At 42.6% G+C, this 21,124-nt stretch overlaps 1 protein-coding gene across 16 annotated transcripts in view; it reads right to left on the reverse strand.

The window, feature by feature from the left end:
- SESN1 (sestrin 1) overlaps window positions 1-21,124 on the reverse strand; it is a 137,683-nt gene that overhangs the window by 13,245 nt on the left and 103,314 nt on the right. Inside the window, exons 1-2 of one of the 16 annotated variants that reach the window (XM_073336968.1) lie at window positions 6,747-6,829; window positions 1,235-1,311 (exon numbers count right to left, since the gene is read on the reverse strand). The exons of 11 other annotated variants lie outside the window; for them this stretch is intronic. In XM_073336968.1, the coding sequence (XP_073193069.1) occupies window positions 1,235-1,300 (66 nt within the window). In that variant the 5' untranslated portion in view covers window positions 1,301-1,311; window positions 6,747-6,829. Of the gene's footprint in view, window positions 1-1,234; window positions 6,688-6,746; window positions 6,948-21,124 lie in introns of those variants that run through there. 4 more of the 16 variants (XM_073336965.1, XM_073336969.1, XM_073336975.1 and 1 more) reach the window with 4 other exon arrangements.

A 21,124-nucleotide genomic window follows, 5' to 3' on the forward strand; every position in this document is an offset into this window, starting at 1 on the left:
TGAGACTTATAAGATTACTACTTTATTTTGCCCAATACAGTCTAAAATATATCAGCAAGTCCTGACCTTCAACTTTCTTGTCCCCTCAATATAATGATTATGCTACAGGAAGAAGGTTTAATTAAAAAACAGTTATGTAAGTAAAGAGAGAAAACACCTTCATGGAACATTTTTTAAAAGGCACTATAAGGGAGAGGAAGGATGGCCCTGTGGTTAGGACTTGGGAGACCTGGGTTCAAATCTGCCTGGCACAGACTTCTTGTGTGACTATGGGCCACTTAGTGTCTCTGGGCCTCAGTTCCCAGCTGTAAAATAAAGATAACAGCACCTGCAGGGTGTTTTGAAAATACACACACTAGAGACTGAGGCTCTCAGATACCACACAGGTAACAGTATATAAGTACAGTAGAACCTCAGAGTTGCAAGCATCTCAGAATTGGAGGTTGTTCGTATCTCTGAACAAAAGGTTATGGCTGTTCTTTCAAAAGTTTACAACTGAACATTGATTTAATACAGCTTTGAAACTTTACTATGCAGGAGAAAAATGCTGCTCCCCCCCCCTTTTTTTTTTTTAAAGTAGGATACATTTAACACAGTACTGGACTATATTTGCTTTTTTTTTGTTTGTTTGTTTTTTTTAAAGAAAAGTCTCTGCTACTGCCTCATTGCATACTTCAGGTTCCTAATGAGGTGTGTGCCTGACTGGTCAGTTTGTAACTCTGGTGTTCGTAATGCTGAGGTTCTACTTTACCTAAGATAGAGAGGTGTTCTTTAGACCTTAAATTGTGTACTTAAAAAAAAAAAAAAATCAGTTTCCATTCTGATATTCATCACCAACTGTGTCTAACTCAGACTTTCCCTGTATCCCATGTTTCAAATACTACACTGACAAGGTAATAATTTCAGTCTCTTACTAACACTTAGAATGATCCCCTTCTCACAAAGGCCTTTCCTGTAGCTCTAACATGTCACTCCATTCTTAGAAGTTTTGCATTAGGCCTCCATTTCCACCACATTGAGTTCAAGTATCTTGTCCTTACCTCTGCAACTGTCTCCCACCCATATTGTCCTCTTTATAGAAATCCCTCCCGATCTAACTGTAAGGTTACTACTTTCTCCTCCTTCAAATCCCCCAAGATGCAATTCTTCTGTGAGAACTTATGATCCCAGGTACTCTAAACTATTTGGGATATGGACCGTGTTTGTTCAGCACCTAGCACAATATGATACCAACCATGACTGGGGCCTTTCGGTGCTTCTGCAGTATAAATAAGCAATAGCAAATCTCTTCATCTGTCATGTCTGCTCCATCTTAAAAGCCGGAATAAAAGAATGTTAACATTGCAAAGTTAAGCACTGAAAGTCACAAAATGCCCAACCTTAGCTTTACCTCATTATGCATTACAATATACTTTTAAATCATACATCACACAGGAGCCTCATCTCACTCTACCTATGAAATTTAAATAGCTCCTGTGACAGTTCTCAGAGTACCTTGGCCTAAGAGTCACCTTGTTACCTCCAGTATGAAGGAGCCTTGCTTGTGCTTAACTGGGTGTCAGCTCCCTGACACCACCAGCCCATTAGCCACTCACACAATCTCCTCTTGCCTATGCCTGCCTTTACTTTGCCTCACAGTTTAACAATATGTGCACCAGAGCCCCAGAATCCCTTTGAAGCATTTCTCTGTAGTGTCCAGCCCCTTATCAACTGAACACTCACAGAAATACCAGGTCTGCTGTCCCCAAGGCAACAGTACACACACCAGCCTGTACAATTCAACTCAGGATCAGCACCTAGCTTAATATCATAGCATTTAGATATATTTATAGAGAAAACAAGAATAAATTTATCATCAAAGATCTAAGACTCAAGTGACAGTAAGAATACAGGAAACAAACAGTTACAGATAAAAAAAAAATAACATGCTTTCTAGAGACTAGACTTAACTGAGCAGGTTAACCTCATGTCTAAAGAAGTTTCTCACCCCGGAAGTCCTCCACACCTTTTTTCAGCCAAGGTTGGCTGAGATCCCATTGTCATGAAGGTAAACACATTGTCTGTTTACTTTCTTTGTGCACGGTAAGCGGGTATCTTTGCCTTCTACTTATACCCCAAAGTTTATTGCTCGTACTCAGAGACAGCATAATCACCCCCAGCTACTCTTTCTCTCTCTGTTGGCTTCACATCTCTTCAATAACTTCGTATGTAACTGTGCATCCATTGTGAACAAAATATCTTGTCTGACAGAAATCTTTCATTTCTGCAGTTGACTCATACCTAGACTCTAAGAACATATTTGCAGTATATATACCTAACTCCTTACACAGTATCTGTGCTTACAATTCACAATGATATTCATGACTAGAGTGCCCCTGACTTTCATTTAACACCTCACATGACATTATTTGGTGAACCAGAATGTACATTCCAGAATCAGGACATTCCTGTAACTCTTTTGCCAGTTAGCATTAGAGGGTTCTTGGATCACAACCCCCATTACTATAGTATCTGTGTGTATCACATCTAATGAATGTACCCATTACTTCACAGAAGTGAAGTGCTACTGTCCTGATTTTACAGATGAAAAACTGAGACAGAGAGACTATGCGTACACTAGTGTCCAAGGTACGATTGCAGCATGGCTAGACATACCCACACTTAGCTGCTAAAACTAACAGTATAGCTACAGGGGCATAGGCTGAAGTGCAGGCTAGCAATGTGAGTATGTACCCAGGGTCCCCAGCATATTCATATAGCCCAAACTGAAGTCTGTGCCATTGCATCTACAATGCTATATTTAGCCGTGCTAGCATGGGTAAAGCTAGCATGGGTATGTCTACCCATGCTATAATCACACCTTGGATTGCAGCATAGATGTACTGTAAGTGATTTGCCCAACATCACAGAGAAAGTTTGTGGTGGAGCAAAGACTTGAATCTGGGTGTTTGAAGTCCTTTGCCCGTGCCCTTCCATGGACTCTCTCAGGGCAAGTTTTTCAGCTAGTGGAAATTTGTTTATGCAAATGTATGCTAGCTGAGCATCTGGCCCTCAAAGTGAAAGCTGAATGGTGCACAATTAATGCAGCAGGTGCACAACATTAATTATGTTTCCTAATAACCACTCCTCTCTCATTACACCCTGCCTCATTTAATACCTCTTGTTCAGTACATTTGTTTTAATCATACATCAAAATTCTACATTCACACATGCTTCTTGCAGCTCGCTTTCATTTAAAATGCTGGAAGATATTTATTCAAGCGTTACAAAACTACATATGGCTTTTCAATGCCTCAAAACGGCCAAATCAAGACATTTTTAGGGCAGACTCGAAAGGCACCTCTCCTGCTGAAGAGCTATCTTCCTGACAAGTTTCAGGGTTCTACCCCAAGATCTTGCTGCTTTATTATTAGAGATGTTCCCAAAAGAGTCACAATTGTGTAATACTTGGAGAAAGTATGTATTTCTACTCTCATTAAAACAAAACACATTGCCCCTAGACAAAGGTCAAACATGGGAAATTTCATCCCAAAAGGTTGAAGTTATGAGCAAATGAAACAGGACCTTTAGAATGGGAATGCCTAGACCATCTTAACTTTAGCTATTGCTACAGCACTTGCACTCACTCTATGATATTTTCTCTGATCACTGGTTACCAACTATTAAAGCACTGATGTATTTGCCCTTGTTACCATAAAAATTTCTCTCAAAACTCAGTTATAGTTCTGTCACCAGAGTGATGCACCAGATGGTGTACTGTTATCAATTGTTAATTTGCAATAAACAAATTGGACCTTCATGAGCTGAAAACCGACCACAAACCAGTCTACAGTTTGTTTCCCTGATGTCATGCACAGTCTCTTTACCTTCAGTACAATAACAATGTCAAGTGTTGCAAGTCTGGGAAAGATACATTTGTGTATTTACTAAAACCACTGTAAACAGCAGAACACTTCCGCACAAATTGTAGGCAGAGTGGGAATATAATTTACTTCACTCAACCACATTAGTATTAATATCATCTGATTCTTTGTGTCCTCATGAAGTACCAAATGCCACTGGATACAGACATAACCACCTCAAAAATCACAAGTTCTAAAGAAACAAAGCAGCCTTTAAGAAGAGCCAAATACATTTTATTTGCAAGAGGAATGATTTTGACTAGAATTAAGTTTTGTTGGGATTCACTTTTTATGGAGAATCACCTCATATTGGTATATTTTCATGCCTACATTAAAAATACTCTTAGCATCTTTTCTATTCTTTTAGGGTCAAATTTCCAAAAGCTCCTAAGTGATTTAGGCTCCTAAGTCTGATTTCTCAGAGAGATTTAGGCTTTTACACGCTTTGGAAATGTTATCCCCAGTCCCCTACTTCCCCTTCAAAGATCAGTTCAAACCAATAACTCAATGGTAGTGACACTGAAATGCTATGAATTTGGAACACTTAATTGTTTAGATCTTAACGATAACTACTGCACAGACTGCCACCACAGTACAAGTTATTTTGATTTCCCTGTAACTCCATCAGTGAGCTGATACATTCTTCAATTAAAAGTCAGGCTTTCAATTCTGCTCATTACTATAACTGTAGAATCCCCAACAGTTATCCAGCTGCACCAACAGGCCTTAAAAGCTTTGAAGAATTTGGATTAGATAAGGGACAATACTACTTCTTTAAACACAAGTCAAAAATAAAACCAAAGCTCTTTCTAGACACGGTGGTAGCAGAGCTGGTGGTCCAGGAGTTTTCCTTACTTAGTTCTAAAACCGTCACCCCAACCCAAAAGCCTCCAGAGCGCACTGTGGCATTTTCAGACCCAAACCATAATTAGTATTAAGGTAACATCTGCTGAATCTTTATTTCTTTTCCTCTTCCCATTTTAAAATTTTGACACCAGCTCCTTTGTGCAGGAACAACTAGAGCTATTCCAGAATAAAAGCACTCAGCTTGTTCACACATACAGATTTAAATGATTACAAATAATCATTCTGCTCTCCTACAAACTCTACCAAGTTCAATAGGCCTACTGTACTTGATTTTAATCACCACAAAGAAAGTAAAAGTGTTTTTATTGTATGTTAAAAACAGATCTTAAAATATTATTAGCTCTACAAGTTAGATATGAAGTGGAAAGTTCCTTCTGTCTAAATATTTCAGAATACTTTTAAAATATTACATTTTTCAACACCCACTCAGAATTGCTTAATGTTATCTGCATTGTACAGATGGAGAAATTGAGGCACAAGGAGCATAAGTGATCTGCCCAAAAACATACAGACTCCCAAGTTTCTTGTTCACTTATTATTAATAATAAATAATAATAAAAACATAGTAGTAGTGATTGTTTGGCTCTTCTAGAATTAAATATTAACATACACATCTGGAGATATATCTAAATGAAGTTTTAGCCATGGCACTTCTATTATGCCAGCATACTCTCCCTCTCTAGGAAAAGGCTGGCACAAGTTTATAAGAAGTTGAGTTTGTGTTGGAACTATACCAAGACCACAACTTGTTTCACTTGGTTTCAAACTCACTCAGGTCACAAGTGGCTGGGATTAAAAAGGACCAGTGTCTAAACCTTCTGTGCCATCTCTGTAATATGCATGTTGAAAATATTTTATAAATATGTATTAAGATCACTGGAGCAGCTCCAAAGCAAAACTCGCAACACCAGAGCTTTAAGGAAGGGGAAAAGAGGCTGGGAGGAAGCAGCATGGTTTTGGAAGGCAATAAACAAAGTTTAAATACTATTAAGACTGCAACACAAATAATAAACCACAAAAATTAATTTTGAATATGAAGCACCAAACTTTACCATCATATTTTCTGGACAGTGCTGCTTTATGCCATTAACAGAGTTATTTAAGTTCAGTATCATAATATCTAATACCTAAAGCTACACATGCAAATATGACCCAATTAAGTGTTTTCTTCCCTAGTCTCGAGAGCAGGCCAGAACAATATTATTTACTTAGAATTGACAAGACACAAGACAACAGTCACTGCCCCAAAAAGCTAATAATCTGAGACACATGCAGAGAAGACTGTCACACTGGAATATCCAGAGGAGAAAATTAGTGGTTTTGTTTGTTTATAAAGAGCTCTGAGAAGCATGAATGGACTCTATTCATTCCACCTGTATATTAACTCTGAAGACTAATGACAAATCCGCATCAACAGCCAGTGTGCTTGTATATCACAGAAAAGGAGATAGAAGAGCCCTATTACATAACCTGGTCAACCTCCCTGTCAATAAAGGATTGTTCCCTACAGTGCATTCCCAGGGATTGGCTTTGGGCACTTTTTAATGACTCAAATGATGGGACTGTCACAACTTCCCTTTGGAAGCCACTCCACAGTGTAAGAGGCGGTTGGTCCTGGTGTTCCAGGCTCTATTTTCCAATTCTGAATGCCTTTTTGTTACACCCAGCCTCCCACCAATTACACACCCCGCCACTAGGGAACAAGCGGACAGGAGCAAGCCGCACACCCCCTGGGCGGCTCTCCCCTCCGAAAGGGCATTCACACCTGGGCTTGGCGGAGAACACGCAGCCCACAAAAGGCAAAGCTAAGCCCACAGGTGAAGCCCAGCTGAGGGGCCGTCCCGGACTCAGGCAGACGTGGCTTTGGTGGCTACCCCAGCAGCTCAGCACAAACAAAACAAAACAAAACAAGTGACCCCCGTCACCAGACCAGCCTCCCGCCCCGCGCTCTGGCCAGCCCCAGCACCCCACCTTTACCTTGCGACCCCGGCTCGTGCAGTGGTTGCACAGCAGCCCCTGCACTGCGTACGCCTGGTTGTGGCTGGCCGTGGCCGCCAGCCTCATGCCTGCGGGAGGGAAAGCGCGTCTCAGGCGAGGAGCGGGCCCGTCCCTGCACAGCGCGCAGCCAGCTCCCCTCTGCCCAAGGCAGCGGCGAGGCCAAGGCTAAAGCGAAGCGCCCGGAGGCGGGGGGAGCTGCGGAACGGGCACAAACAAGCCGAGCGGAGCCCGCCCCCCTCCCGCCAGCCACCAATGCGCGGGAGGCGGAGGGGCAGGGAGGCGGAGCGAAGCGCGCGCTCCCTGGGTTGGGGCGGAGAGGCCCGGGCGGGAGCTGGGGAAGGGGCTGCAGTTCCACGGGGAATTTGTGCCTTTGCCGCAGGAGCCCTGGCACCCAGCGAGGGTAGCCAGCCGGCCACACGGGACACCAGCCGTGCCCCCCTCGAGTCGCAGTCCGCTCCCCTTGTGTCAGGGAGCATGGCCGGGAGAGCCGGGTATGCACAGCAGCAACTGTGAACCCCGGATTTTACAGCTGGGAGCCAAATGTGCCAGAGAAACATTTTCTGACACTACACTGCAAACATCCACTGATGCAACCCTGAGTGTGCTCTTCTTGCGCCTCAGTCCTGGCACTGCACAGAAAAATGTTAGAGCTTCAACTGCCCCTTATTGAGGACACTAGTGGTGACGTCTGTTGAGCCTAGGCAGCTGATTTTAAATTACACAGTAACTATTAACTGCCCAATTCATCCGGCAGATCATTTCAGAGGTCAGCTATTCAGATGCCATCACAATGACTCCTGGGGACACATGAGGTGAGGGAAGGGAGATCCCTCTTCAGCTCCTGCATCCTCTGCTCCTCTCTCTGGCAGAAAAAAACCCACAGTATTTTTGTTTGACAAAAATTATTTTTTTCTAGAAAGTCATGTATTGCTCAATCATCTATCATCTCCATCCATCCTCACTTAAGAGCCTCTACCTGCTTTTTAAAACAAGAAAGTAATTAAGCCTTTTTAACAGCTAGCTCATAGGAGCTTAACATGTAGCAGATACATGTGTGACTTTAAATAAAGTCCTCTAGCAATTTTGCCAGAAAGCTCCTGCCCCAAGACCATAATATCCCTGTGCAAACATGTTTTGCAATCTCATCAGCAAAACACACAATCTTTGTTTGCAGCAGTCTGTATTTCCTTCACCGAACTCCAGTGCTGTTAAATCCCCAGATGCCCCAGTTATCCCCACCCAACTATAGCTTTCTGTTCTGGTTTGGGGTTTTATGCATAGTTGCCAACTTTCACATGGTAAATAAGCACCCTGACTTTCACAATAAGCCAAAAATCAAGCTAATCCCATTTCAAAACAAGGCCAAAACAAGCCAATCCCTAAGAACCCCAACATTCTATGTGACTAGAGCCCCCCAGCATGCAGTCTGGGACTGTGGTGGGCCCGCTGTGCATCCCTGACTCTCTTCCCCCCCTTCCCCTGCTTGCCCCCCTTTGCCCCTGCTTGCTCGGAGCCGATCAAAAAAAAGAAGCAATAAGCTACCAGCCAAACAAGCAACAAGATACAAGCTAAAACTAGCCAACAAGAAACTCACAAGCCAATTAAGGCCAAAAAAAAAAAAAGAGAGAAGCCCAATTTCTGCGGTTTTTTTCACTTTTGACATGTCTGGTCTTGTGCCATTTTCCAAAAGTAAATACAGCATCTTCAAGTTCAAGGTCCTGGGTAAAATTTGGTTTACTCTTCACATCCATATTAAAAGTGTAAAGCTATGTTCTGTTAATTATTTTACATCTTAAATATTTATTTTAAATCAAAAGTTTCAGGTACCACATACTATCTAAACAAGACGATAATGCCTGATTCTTACCCCAGCTTTGAGAGGAGGTGGTTAGGTTACAACAGCTCAGAACCAAAGAAACTTCCTTAACTAACACGAAAAACAAAGTTTCCAGTCTGGGATTTGGACTGCTATACATCCAGATTACTAGTTCTAACAAGTCTAATTACTGTAAAGGGAATAACATGACCATGAACTTTGAACTTTAATTAAATATAAAACTGAATACTGAAAAACTGTTTATGCTGTTCTTGGAGTGGGTTTATAAATCCTGCGGCCAAATGCAGAAATCATTGAGGCCAGAACATTGTGTGGAATGTGAAAACTTTACCCTGGGCAGTGGCTTTGGACATTTCTAAAGCTGAGCTTTACATTCTTTCTTTCCCTAATGTCATCACCTCTATGGAGTGCAATTACCTCTGAGAAGACAAGGCACATTTTCTACTTTTGAAGATAGAATAGCAGTATACCATTACACTGACTAGAGGTGTGAAGGCGCTTTAGGTCCTTACTCTGTTTCCTGGTACAGAACAGGGATTTAGCTTTCCTAAATGGGCAAGGTCTTTCCAGACTGTTACTGCTCCATACCTACTTGAACATCAGAAAGGGCTTAGATGACAAATGGAAAAGAGAAGCAAGATGGTGAGAGTGGTTATATTTTCAGAGCTAGTTTAAATAAACTAGTAAAGAGACAGTTTAATTCCCATTGCTTCCTTACTTCAGGCCAAAATATAACAAAGGACCAAGGAAGAACTCTCTTGCAACGCCACAGACAAAAACTGGCTTGTGTTCAGAAGGAACTATTCAAAAGAAAATATGCCATCCCTCTGCCATGCACATTGGCCAAACCGGACAGTCTCTATGCAAAAGAATAAATTAACACAAATCTGACATCAGGAAGAATAACATTCAAAAACCAGTAGGAGAACACTTCAATCTCCCTAGTCACTCAATAACAGACCTAAAAGTGGCAATCCTTCAACAAAAAAACTTCAAAAACAGACTCCAATGGGAAGCTGCTGAACTGGAATTAATTTGCAAACTGGATACCATCAGATTAGGCCTGAATAAAGACTGGGAGTGGTTGGGTCATTACAGAACCTAAACCTAATTTCCCCAATACTAATTTCTCCCTACTGTTACTCACACCTTCTTGTCAACTGTCTGTAATGGGCCACTCTCATTACCACTTCAAAAGTTATTTTTCCTCCCTTGGTATCCTGCTGTTATTTTGATTTATCTCGTTAGACTGACCTCACACTTGGTAAGGCAACCCCCCATCCTTTCATGTATTTATACCTGCACCTGTATGTTCCACTTCATGCATCTGATGAAGTGGGTTCTAGCCTACGAAAGCTTATGCCCAAATAAATTTGTTAGTCTCTAAGGTGCCACAAGGACTCCTCATAGTTTTTGCTGATACAGACTAACATAGCTAACACTCTGAAATCTGAGATGTAAGACGTTATCCCACTATGAGAAATCTTTGTGGTTTCAATTTAAATGACTATGCCTTCCAACAGAGAGATACATGGTGGGTAAAGGAATGTCTTTTATTGCAATGGTTCTCAATCTGGGGTTCACAGACTATGTCTAAGGGGTCCACAAAAGGTTGTCGTTACGAAAGAACAGTGGTTTTCATCCTGCAGTCCGTGCACCCCTGGAGGTCCACAGACTATGTCTAAGATTTCCAAAGTGGTCTGCACCTCCATTTGAAATTTTTTAGGGGTCTGCAGATGAAAAAAGGTTGAGAACCACTGTTTTATTGGACTAACTTCTGTTGGTAGGCGAGACAAGCTTTAGAGCCACATAAAGCTCTTCTTCAGGTCTGGGAAAGGTACTCTGCAAGCATGTCTACACAGCAGTATAAGCCTGGGCGCAAGCCTAACCCCCTTGCATCCACACACCATTTGTGCTAACCTAGGTCTTGGACCTAGGGTCCCAAAACCCTGCAGGGCTCAAGGGTCCAAGCCCATGTTGAGCTGAGACCTAGGATCCAAGCCCCATTGCTTTCCTGCATGTGTATGGTCCTGGCTTGACTCAGGTCCTGGAAGTCCTCCAGATGTATTCCAGAGTTCCTGGTAGCAGAGGAGCAGCAATGCAGGCAGCCAGCACAGTGGTCAGAAGCACTATTTCTGCCTGGCTGAGCACGCTCCCTGTTCCTGCTCCTCTCACAGCAGCGGCAGCTCCTGCTCTGGCTCCTCCTTACTGCTACACAGAGCTTGGCCAGAGCAGGGAGCAAAGCTGATAGGTGGGAGGCAGCTCCTGGCTGCCAGGATGTTGGGGGTCATCCCTCCCCCAGCTGTGCTGGTCCAGGAGCCCTGCCACTCCTTGCAGGGCAGCCTCTTTGTCCCGTTCTGCTCTCTGTCCCTTGCTCCGACCTAACCACCCCCTCCCACCACTGCCTTCTTTGGGGCTGTGTGTGCAGAGATGTCCAGGCAGCATACATTGTGAGGGTGGTAAGTGGGAGCTAGCCCCCAAACTTCCCCACAGCCTCCTGGGGATCCCTTATCCCTGCCTCCTGGGATGCGGCGGGGGCCCAATTCTCAGATTAGATGGTAGTGCAGTATAAAGCCTTCTCAAATTGCAGTCATTCTATTGAGATGGACACCAAAAGGAGCTAATTATGTAGTTTATGAACTCGTGCTCCTTATGGGCACCTGAGCCCCATCAATAGCACTGTCAGTTAGGAAACAAGATGGGCACAGTAGAGTTTTCCCACAGTGCAACACAGTTGTATGGCTAGACTGTCGACACTGGGGGGGCGGAGCAGGTGCGTACTAGGTACTGTGGGATAGGGTTACTTTGACTTGGGTCTGTACACTGCAGAGTGGATGCCAAAGCACTAGCTTCAAGTATGGGTCAGAAAATCTTTAACATAGAGTTAAAATACAGTGTAAATACTCAATCCAATGGTTCCCTGACATGGGTCAACTGACGAGTCCCACTAATCCGAGGGCAGGCTTACATTGCTGAATAGACATACCCAGAGCGTTAGAACTAAATACAAGAGCGCACAGATAGTTTAGCATAAGTAGTTAGCATATATTCTAAGGGACAATTCATAGAATCATAGAATATCAGGGTTGGAAGGGACCTCAAAGGTCATCTAGTTCAACCCCCTGCTCAAAGCAGGACCAATCCCCAACTAAATCATCCCAGCCAGGGCTTTGTCAAGCCTGACTTTAAAAACTTCTAAGGAAGGAGATTCCACCACCTCCCTAGGTAACCCATTCCAGTGCTTCACCACCCTTCTAGTGACAAAGTTTTTTCCTAATATCCAACCTAAATCTCCCCCACTGCAACTTGAGACCATTACTCCTCGTTCTGTCATCTGCTACCACTGAGAACAGTCTAGATCCATCCCCCTTTGGAACCGCCTTTCAGATAGTTGAAAGCAGCTATCAAATCCCCCTTCATTCTTCTCTTCTGCAGACTAAACAATCCCAGTTCCCTCAGCCTCTCCTCATAAGTCATGTGTTCCAGTCCCCTAATCATATTTGTTGCCCTCTGCTGGACGTTTTCCAATTTTTCCACATCCTTCTTGTAGTGTGGGGCCCAAAACTGGACACAGTACTCCAAATGAGACCTCACCAATGTCGAATAGACAGGAACGATCATGTCCCTCGATCTGCTGGCAATGCCCCTACTTATACATCCCAAAATGCCACTGGCCTTCTTGACAACAAGGGCACACTGTTGACTCATATCCAGCTTCTCATATCAAACTGCTGCCTAACCATTTGGTCCCTAGTCTGTAGTGGTGCATGGGATTCTTCCGTCCTAAGTGCAGGACTCTGCACTTGTCCTTGTTGAACCTCATCAGATTTCTTTTGGCCCAATCCTCTAATTTGTCTAGGTCCCTCTATATCCTAGTCAAGGTGAAGAGGCCCATTCTTCTATCAGCAGTATTTCTGGTAAAAATATATGCCCCGTTGACAAACCTTGAATGTTATTTAGAAGTTAGGGTTACTTAAGTTTTACTTCTATTTAAAGAATACGTACAATTTCCTTTTGGGTATTTCTAGTACTTTCACTCTTATGAAGACAGTTCTCACAATGAGACTTTTCTTAGCAACAGTTCAAAAAATGTATTATATGAAGGCTATAAAGAGGCAGATCAGATATGAAGTTAAAGATCGTGATCCTGCAACACTTATGCACATAGCTTAACTTTAAGTACCTGTGGTCAGTAGGACTTCTTATGTGCAAAATTAAGCACATATGTAAACATTTGCAAGACTGGGGCCCAAAATCTTAAATTCTTTCCATTGCAAAAAGCTATCCAAGATCAGCAGAGGTCTCACTCTGGAGCACCTGAAATGCTTACTATAGCTAGCGCACCAGGTATCAAATTAAAATCTGGAAGGGTTATCAGAAAATTCTCCACCAGGTTCTTTACTACTCTGAGACACCTGATTTCCATTATCTCTATAAAAAATGTTTTAGGAGAGACAGATAATATGTTTTCATATAAAATGGTACAAAACACATCAAACAAGCCTGACCCAAGCATTCAAAAAAATCATGGTGAAATCCTGGCAAAACTCCCATTGACTTCAAAGGCACTGGATTTCATTCCACCAGACAAGCTTCCAAAAATCATGAGATTTTAAAATAATAAATGTTAGGTTCTTTTTATTTGCCTTTTGTTTTTTGAGCCATTGGGGTTCACTTTGTCAAGTTTTCCCTCCAATACCAGGAGCACCAGAAACTAGCTGAGAGCTTGTCTATCCCAGAAAATCTCCATGTGAAGTACCAGACAGGTGAAGTTCTGCAACAGCCTCCAGGCAGGGATCAGGAAGGGATTTTTTCCTCTAATGTACTACACGAAGGTTTGGGGTTTGGGTGGGTTTCTTTAGATGTAAGCAGGGTCTGAATGAACTCTCCCCTGACAGCTAGTTGGGGATGGGGAGAGACTTCAGGAACAAACTGTATTTACGTGAACACACCTACTCTGTGTAGGTATCCAGCAGACAGGAGCTGTGTAGCTCCACGTGATCAAATTTGGCTGGTGTTGAGTTACAAATCACTTTAATACTGAGTGCAGGGGTAGTGAAATGTTATCAATGTTATCTTTTTTATTGTATGATTAAAGGGGAGCAGAACTGTGCTAAGTCTGTCCCAATTGAGAGGTCACCCTCAGTTGAAAGAGACTCGCTAAGCCAGGGGCTTGAATGCAAGATCCCTGTGAAAATAATAGGAACGGGGACAGGTGTTCCAGACAGGAGATATGGACTCTCCCTAAGGGTCCTCGGTCTTGTTTAAACTATTCCTCCCCACTGTTCAAAGATAGAGCTAAATAGGTTCCAATAGCAGTTTCTGTTATGTAAAGTGCTCACTAGAGCTGCAAACACTTGTGGGGCGACAGCGTTTCTGCCCAGCTTGCATCACTAAGAACTGATAATCACTAAGAGTTAGGTGGACTCTCAAGAGACTGATCTGCAGAGGTCACAGCAGAGAGGCAACCGGTGAGTGGAACAAGCGCGCAGCAAGGGGCCAGCAAAAAGGAACAGCGGCTAGCAGGGCAACTAGAGGGAAGGAACAAAGGCAGGCAGGCAGGCAGCCAGCCAGAGCAAGTGCTCAGATGGCCGAGCAAGCAGAGTGCTTTCTTCCCCATGTGGGAGGTGAACTCACACAGATGCAACTCTGGATCCTCACTGACCAAGGACAACCACAGTGAGTGGGGTATGGTAAGGGAGTAGAGAGGGGCACAGTAAAGGAACTTTTGGTTGTAGAACTCAAGAACCTGAGGTAGAACACACTGCCCCACTCACTCTGGGATGGGTGTCCTGCTCACAGTTTTATGATTAGGAGTCCTGCTTGTGGCATTTTCCCTAATTCATGTCGGGTGACTTCCCTCCTTTCAATAAAAGTTTCTTTTCTACACTCAAACTTTGAGCTTGCAAGTGGGGAAGTATTGCCTCTCAGAAGTGCCCAGAGGTAGTGTGTAATTTCTCCAGGTCACTGGATGGGGGCTCGAGCCAGTTCTATATTGTATTGTTGAACCCATAGATACTGAACCCAGCCCTGGTTGCTGCCAGCTCCACCTGGCAGAAGGGTTACATTTTAATCTCCTTCCTCTGAAGCATCAGGGATACTCCTGGCTGGAAATGGGACAGGGTAGGCTTGAGCTCTGAGATGGCACCAAGCTTTCTCCCTGACAAGTACTTGGGCGACTGGCTGGCTCTTGCTCACATACTCAGGCTCTAAGTGGTTGCCCTATGTGGGGTGGGAAGGATTTTTTCCCCAAAGTCAGATTGGCAGTGACCCTGAGGGGCTTTTGTCTCTCTTCTGCATGGAAGCATGTGTCACCTGCCAGGATTATCTGGGTATATCTCACTTTATCATTTCCCCATCACTGCAGGGGCCTCAAGCACTGGTGTATTTCGGTCCCTCCTATTCTCTGCTTGTGACACGTAACAGTCTAGTCTATTGTGGGCTGTAGTACTTTGATTTCATTTTGGTGGCTCGGTTTAGCATATGGGTGCTGGGTGGTGTTTGTAGTCTGTGATATACAGGAGGTCAAACTAGATGACCTAGTGGTTCCTTCTGGCCTTAGACTCTATAACACTCTAACTCCAAAATAAAAGTATCCACAAGGGGAGTTATGTAATTATAGTGGTATAATTATGCTGGTAAATTTTCCTATGTACACAAGTCCTGAGAAACTCATAATCCTATTACTTCAGGAGATGGGGTGTGAGAAAACCACCAAGTATTTGTGAGATCTGTGATAAAATTGAGTTGGCAGCACTCATCTCTACTATATTAATAAAGAGTTCCTATCACTTATTTCAAATAATTTTTAGCAACAGTTTTGTCACAGATCCAAATGAGAGCTGCCCCCCTTCCTCCTGGACTGCTGTGAGGAAAATTCAAGCCTCTGCCACTCTATATCCCCATAGTGTTTCAAGCTCCTGGAGCTTGAATGGAGCCCAGCCACTGCCCCAATCTCTGGGTCCCTAGGCACACTTTCAGACCTATCTGGCAACCCCCTCAGAGAGTTGGAACCTGCTGTCCAGCCAACTACACCCTCCAGGCCCAGCACTAACCTTACAGACTCCAAGTACTTAAACACACCCCTCTTCACCCAGAAGGTCATACTAGCCAATTTTAAGGTTTTAAAAAAGGTACTATATACTACAGTTAGCACACTTCTTAATAAACACAAATATTGCTGTTAAGAAACAGAAGAATAGTGCAAATTGCATACACAGGAAGAGAATGAAAAATTAAAGTTTACTTTAAAAATCTCAATCAAGTGTGCTCTTTGGAAATAACAGATGTTATTGTAGCATGCCATAATGCTCTACTTTTAGAACACTGATGGCTAAAACAATGGATAAAAATCAGTTTCGATTATAAACATTCTAGACAGTATCAAGTCACTATATGACACTCAGTGGCAAAACTGTTCCCTGTTTCTCATCTACAGAATTGAAACTATACTGTGGTGTATGACTAAGGACAAAATCTAGCCACATTGCTTTCACACTTGTTTAGAAAAAAACTGATGTTTTTATTTCTCGTAGAGGTGCAAATGTAAACTGAATCCTTGCTATTTCAGTTTTCCTTGTGGTTTCACAAAGTGCAGAAAAACTAACAAAATATAGGAAGCTTTAGTAGCCTCTAGTTACTAGTATTTTTTAGCCCATTAAAGAGCTTCAAAAATCATGGTCATAATGACAATTTAAGAGGCATGAGTGGTTAAGATTTTAATATTCATATGAGGTAAAATAGTATAAAATTATGAAGACCTGGGGAAAACAATAAAACAATGGACTGTCAAATAAATATTGAATTAGAAAAAGGAATAAGCTGTGCATTTTTTAGTTTTGTTTTTAACATGGCACAGTTGTCAAGATCAGGCAACAGACATTGACAGCAATATATAAATACACACACCATGATCTATGATAGTAGGAGGAAGGGAAAGAAGGTAAAACAAAAGCAAGAAAGTCATAGTAAGGGCTTGACCCTGCTAGGTGCTGTGCACTCTGTCCTAGATCCAGAAAAGCATGTGAGTAGTCCTATTGATTTAGCACATCCATAAATACTTTGCCATATTGGGGCCAGAACACTCAGCCACTGTCAAGCCTGATGTCACATATTTTTAAGTTTGTTAAATAGAAAGTGGATTGACATGTCACAATTCGGTGCAGTACAAAAGGGGTGTGATTTATGGGTGAATTGGTGGCAAGTGTACTTTTCACCCTAGCTAGCAAACCTAGTCCAAGGTTAGTAGAGATTGATACGTTTTTCAAGTTCTGATTTATAGATTTTAAACATTTTATTTTAGTAATAGTTAAACCCACAATACTGTAATTTGGACCCAAGATATCTTTAAGGTATCCTTTTAAGCATATCCAGTTCTCAACTTTGAGTGTCCAGACAGACTAACGTTTTACTTTGGCATACAGTAATTTTGTTTGGCGTGCAAATGACATCAGTGCTGAATCTACCTGGGGTAGTAACTGTTTTTAAACAATATCAGAATATGCTTTCAGGCTTTAATAACAAACCTGGAATAAGTAGTTGTGTACAAAAAAATATAGTTAGAATGTTTTCCTCCTAAATGGAAACAATATAAATATATAGTCAAAGGCTTATAAAGTGTGAATTTTATTTTAAGTTTGTAAAATAATAAAGAATATTAACTAAAATGTACAGCTTGGCTGAAAGTTGAAAAACATTGATAATCACAAGTATTTGAAGAATGCCAACACCAAGGAATAGCAAAATTATGTATGTTGGTCTAAGGCGATATATTAGAGTTACATTTATAAAAGCAAACAAAGGAAAAGACAGGGTTAACATCAGGGACAATATTCTAGTAGTGAGGTGCACAGAATGTGCAGTAAATTTCCAAGGAATAATGGTTAGATTATCATATCAAAGCAACATCCACGGTTGCATGTTCTATCTGTGTCTGACTATGAAATTGCAACCATTTCTTTCAGACGTGGACCTTGCTACCACAATTCATGCCTTTGTTATTATCTTAAGACTTCAAGTGGGACTACACCTTGAGCCCAAATTATAAATGGATGAAGAACGTAGTCGCCCTGTTACTGAACAGAAGGTTTTTCAGCTGCAGGTTGAGAATTCTTTGTTCTACGTTGGCTGCTTAATAGTTTCTAGATGCAGTACTGGATTTACCATGGCGCCACTGGAGCAATGGCAAAGGGCCCATGCTCCAAAGGGGACCTGGCCTGGCCCGCTCTTCTCCGCCCCCTGCTCTCTCCTGCAGGGGCAGTGGCAGAAGCTTTTTGATTTAAATCGGATTTTTGAGGAAAAAAACCTATCTAAAGATAGTTTTAATTAAGATACATTATATCTCATCATGGAATAGGGATTATAAATTCTAATTCTATAGTATGAGACAATATATTCATGTAATGTTTAAGAAAAGTTTTGTAAATGAGTTCTAATAGTTCATGGATTAGGGACCCAATTTTATGGGGTTCCAGGGGCTTCTGTATAGATTATTTAGGTTAATCTTTTTATCTACCCAGTGGGACTCAGTGCTCAGTCTAGTAGATGCCATCAGAGATGCTCAGTTTTGCAATTCTCAAACTGTAGATTTGTGTCTCCAGAGGTAACATGCTTGTTAACAGCAAAAATGTTTTAAAATAAAATAAAATAAATAAATAGAGGTGAGAAATAACAGACCTCAACCCTATTTGTCCCTCTGCAAATTTGAATACACAGAATCAATCCCTTACCTCTCTTTAAAAGTGCAAAGTTTCAAAAAGTTCAATGAATAGAAAATTGTTGGGGGCGGAATAAATCTGGACAAGGAGAAGAAGTCTGGAGATAAATTTGAGAAGCGAAGGACATATGCTTTTCCATTAAAATATTATGTTTGCTGTTGAAGAAAAAAATCCAGAATACTTAACGTTGTTGTTTTAGTTAAATGAAACAATTTAAATGTCTCTCTGGTGATGTTCTCCTGGCCTTCCAAGAAAATCCTCCAAATATTAATAATTAACCTGTTGAATTGGAGATAGTTCACCTCCCAATGATTTCATAAATACCTGCTTCCATTATCTTTGGTAAATGAAATTTACTGAATACATCATAAAAATCTGTTCTTAACTTTTTGTTTTGGTGAGTTTTACCTACTTTCCCCAGGTTTCTTTCAGGAGAGTGCACAAAGGTTTAAATCCCACTACCCTAAGGGTCCATGTGTCTGCTCTAAGTACATTCAGCAATAACGTCCAGAGTCCTTCTATTGGACCTTATCTCTTAATTATGCCAAGACAAACTACATTAAAATGAAGTTAGAGGTTGAGATTATGTCAGTAATTTAAGGGTAAAACAAGTACAGGTATGTTATAATTATCCCAAAATGGTGCGAGGAGATTGAGTTCTCATGTATCAGACCCTACCAAATTCACAGTCCATTTTGGTCAATTTCACAGTCATAGGATTTTAAAAATCGTAAATTTCATGATTTCAGCTATTTAAATCTGAAATTTCACAGTGTTCTAAGTGTAGGGGTCTTGACCCAAAAAGGAGTTGTGTGGTGGTCACAGGGTTATTGTAGGGGGCATTGTGGTACTGCTACCCTTATTTCTGTGCTGCTGCTGGTGGCGGCGCTGCCTTCAGAGCTGGGCAGCTAGAGAGCAGCAGATCCTGCTGGCCAGGATCCCAGCTCTGAAGGCAGAGCCGCTGCCAGCAGCAGCGCAGAAGTAGTATGGCATAGTATGGTATTGCCATCCTTACTTCTGCACTGCTGCCTGCAGAGCTGGGCCCACAGTCAGCAGCTGCTACTCTCCGGCCACCCAGCTCTGAAGGCAACAGCACAGAAGTAAGGGTGGCACGGTATGGTACTGCCACCCTTACTTCTGTGCTGCTGCTGGCGGGGCACTGCCTTCAGAGCTGGGCGTCTGGCCAACAGCTGCTGCTCTCCAACCACCCAGCTCAGAAGCTCATGCAGACGTAAGGGTGGCAGTACAGCAACCCCCTCCCCCATAACCTTGTGACCGCCCCCCAATTTGAGAAACGCTGGTCTCCCCTGTAAAATCTGTATAGTTAAGGTAAAAGCACACAAGACCATATTTCACAGGGGAGACCATATTTCATGGTCCATGATGCATTTTTCATGGCCGTGAACTTCGTAGGGCCCTACTCGTATACCTTATTATATGGTAGAAGAGGGATAAGTGACAGAAATTAACAAATGAGCCTATGCAACTATGTAGTGGGGACCTAGTGGCAAAGTTTGTTAATGTATACTGGAATGTTCCGGGAATCCTGCATAATGAGCTCTAGGAAACTTTCCTGGGAGTATTCTGCAATCCTCTGCCGAAGGTTCCCTGGCAGAGCTGCCTTGTTTCTTCCCCCACTGTAGGAAACTTTGCCATGTCAACCAGCATTTATTTCTGCAGGGACCAGAGCAGCACGCAGGCGAGCAACATATGGACCCGGTCTGAAGCCGCATGCATGCAGGAGGTGCACCCTTGTATCTTGGGTTACCGTCAGGAGCGAGATATTGGGTTTGATTACCTAGCTTTTGGGAAAGGGTGCCAGTATTTAGAATACTGTCCCTAGGCATGTGTAGTGACCCTCTTTGCAAACCACCCAGACTCTTTGTCCCCTCTTGCCCCATTCCCCCTTCCCTTCCCTCACCCCTGCCGAACTCACCATATTTCGGACTCTTGCCAAGCTGTGTGCTAGCAAAGGGACAGTGAGAAAGAGGGGTGTGTCACTTTTGCGATTCACAACTGTGAGCAAACTCACAATACTGTCTCTGTTCATAGTTTCTTTGGCTTCTGCAGATGTGCCCTTGAAGACCCACTCCTCCACACCAGCGGAGCGCCTCTGTCAGGTAAGGCGGAGAACCAGGAGGAGTAAAGAGAATATGTTTCACAAAGAGCTGCAGTCAACAGATACAGCACATAGTGAAACCAGAGAGTGGAGGGAAACAATCAATAAAAGACTCAGGCTGTATAGCCTGGAAAGGAGGGGCAAGAGCGGATGATAAAGCTGCTGGAGGGCCAGACAGAGGTGCTCAGGTGCCTCACTAAGCTGCAGTCTGAGCACATCCATGCATGACTCTCCCTGCAATCAATACAGAACTTGGTTCCATGCCCTCCCCAAACTCCCCCACTACATTCCTCACATGTTCCCAGTCCCTTGCAGTATCCTGTGCACTCCACCCTTAGGGATTGGTTTCACAACGAAAGCTGGAGTTACACACAGCTGAGAGAGCCATAACTGAGACTGTTCCTCATTACCATGTCCCATTTGACAAAAAAGTTTGTGTTTTGTTCTGTTATTGAACTTTAGTCTTTGAAATAAAATGAGTCTTTATTTGTAGTATACACATTAGTTGGTATTAACATTCAAGCACAGTGGTTATAGGCAGGAATATTTGCTCAGTACAATTAATGCTCAGGAAGTAAGGACTACAGGGGTCATTCAAGGTGGCAAAAAAACATTGTGTGGCCGAACGGATCACATAAATACACATTACTGGGAATAATTGTCAAAATGCTCCTTCAAAGCCTCC

Source organism: Lepidochelys kempii, chromosome 3 (assembly GCF_965140265.1).
Source record: "Lepidochelys kempii isolate rLepKem1 chromosome 3, rLepKem1.hap2, whole genome shotgun sequence".
NCBI lineage: Eukaryota > Metazoa > Chordata > Testudines > Cheloniidae > Lepidochelys > Lepidochelys kempii.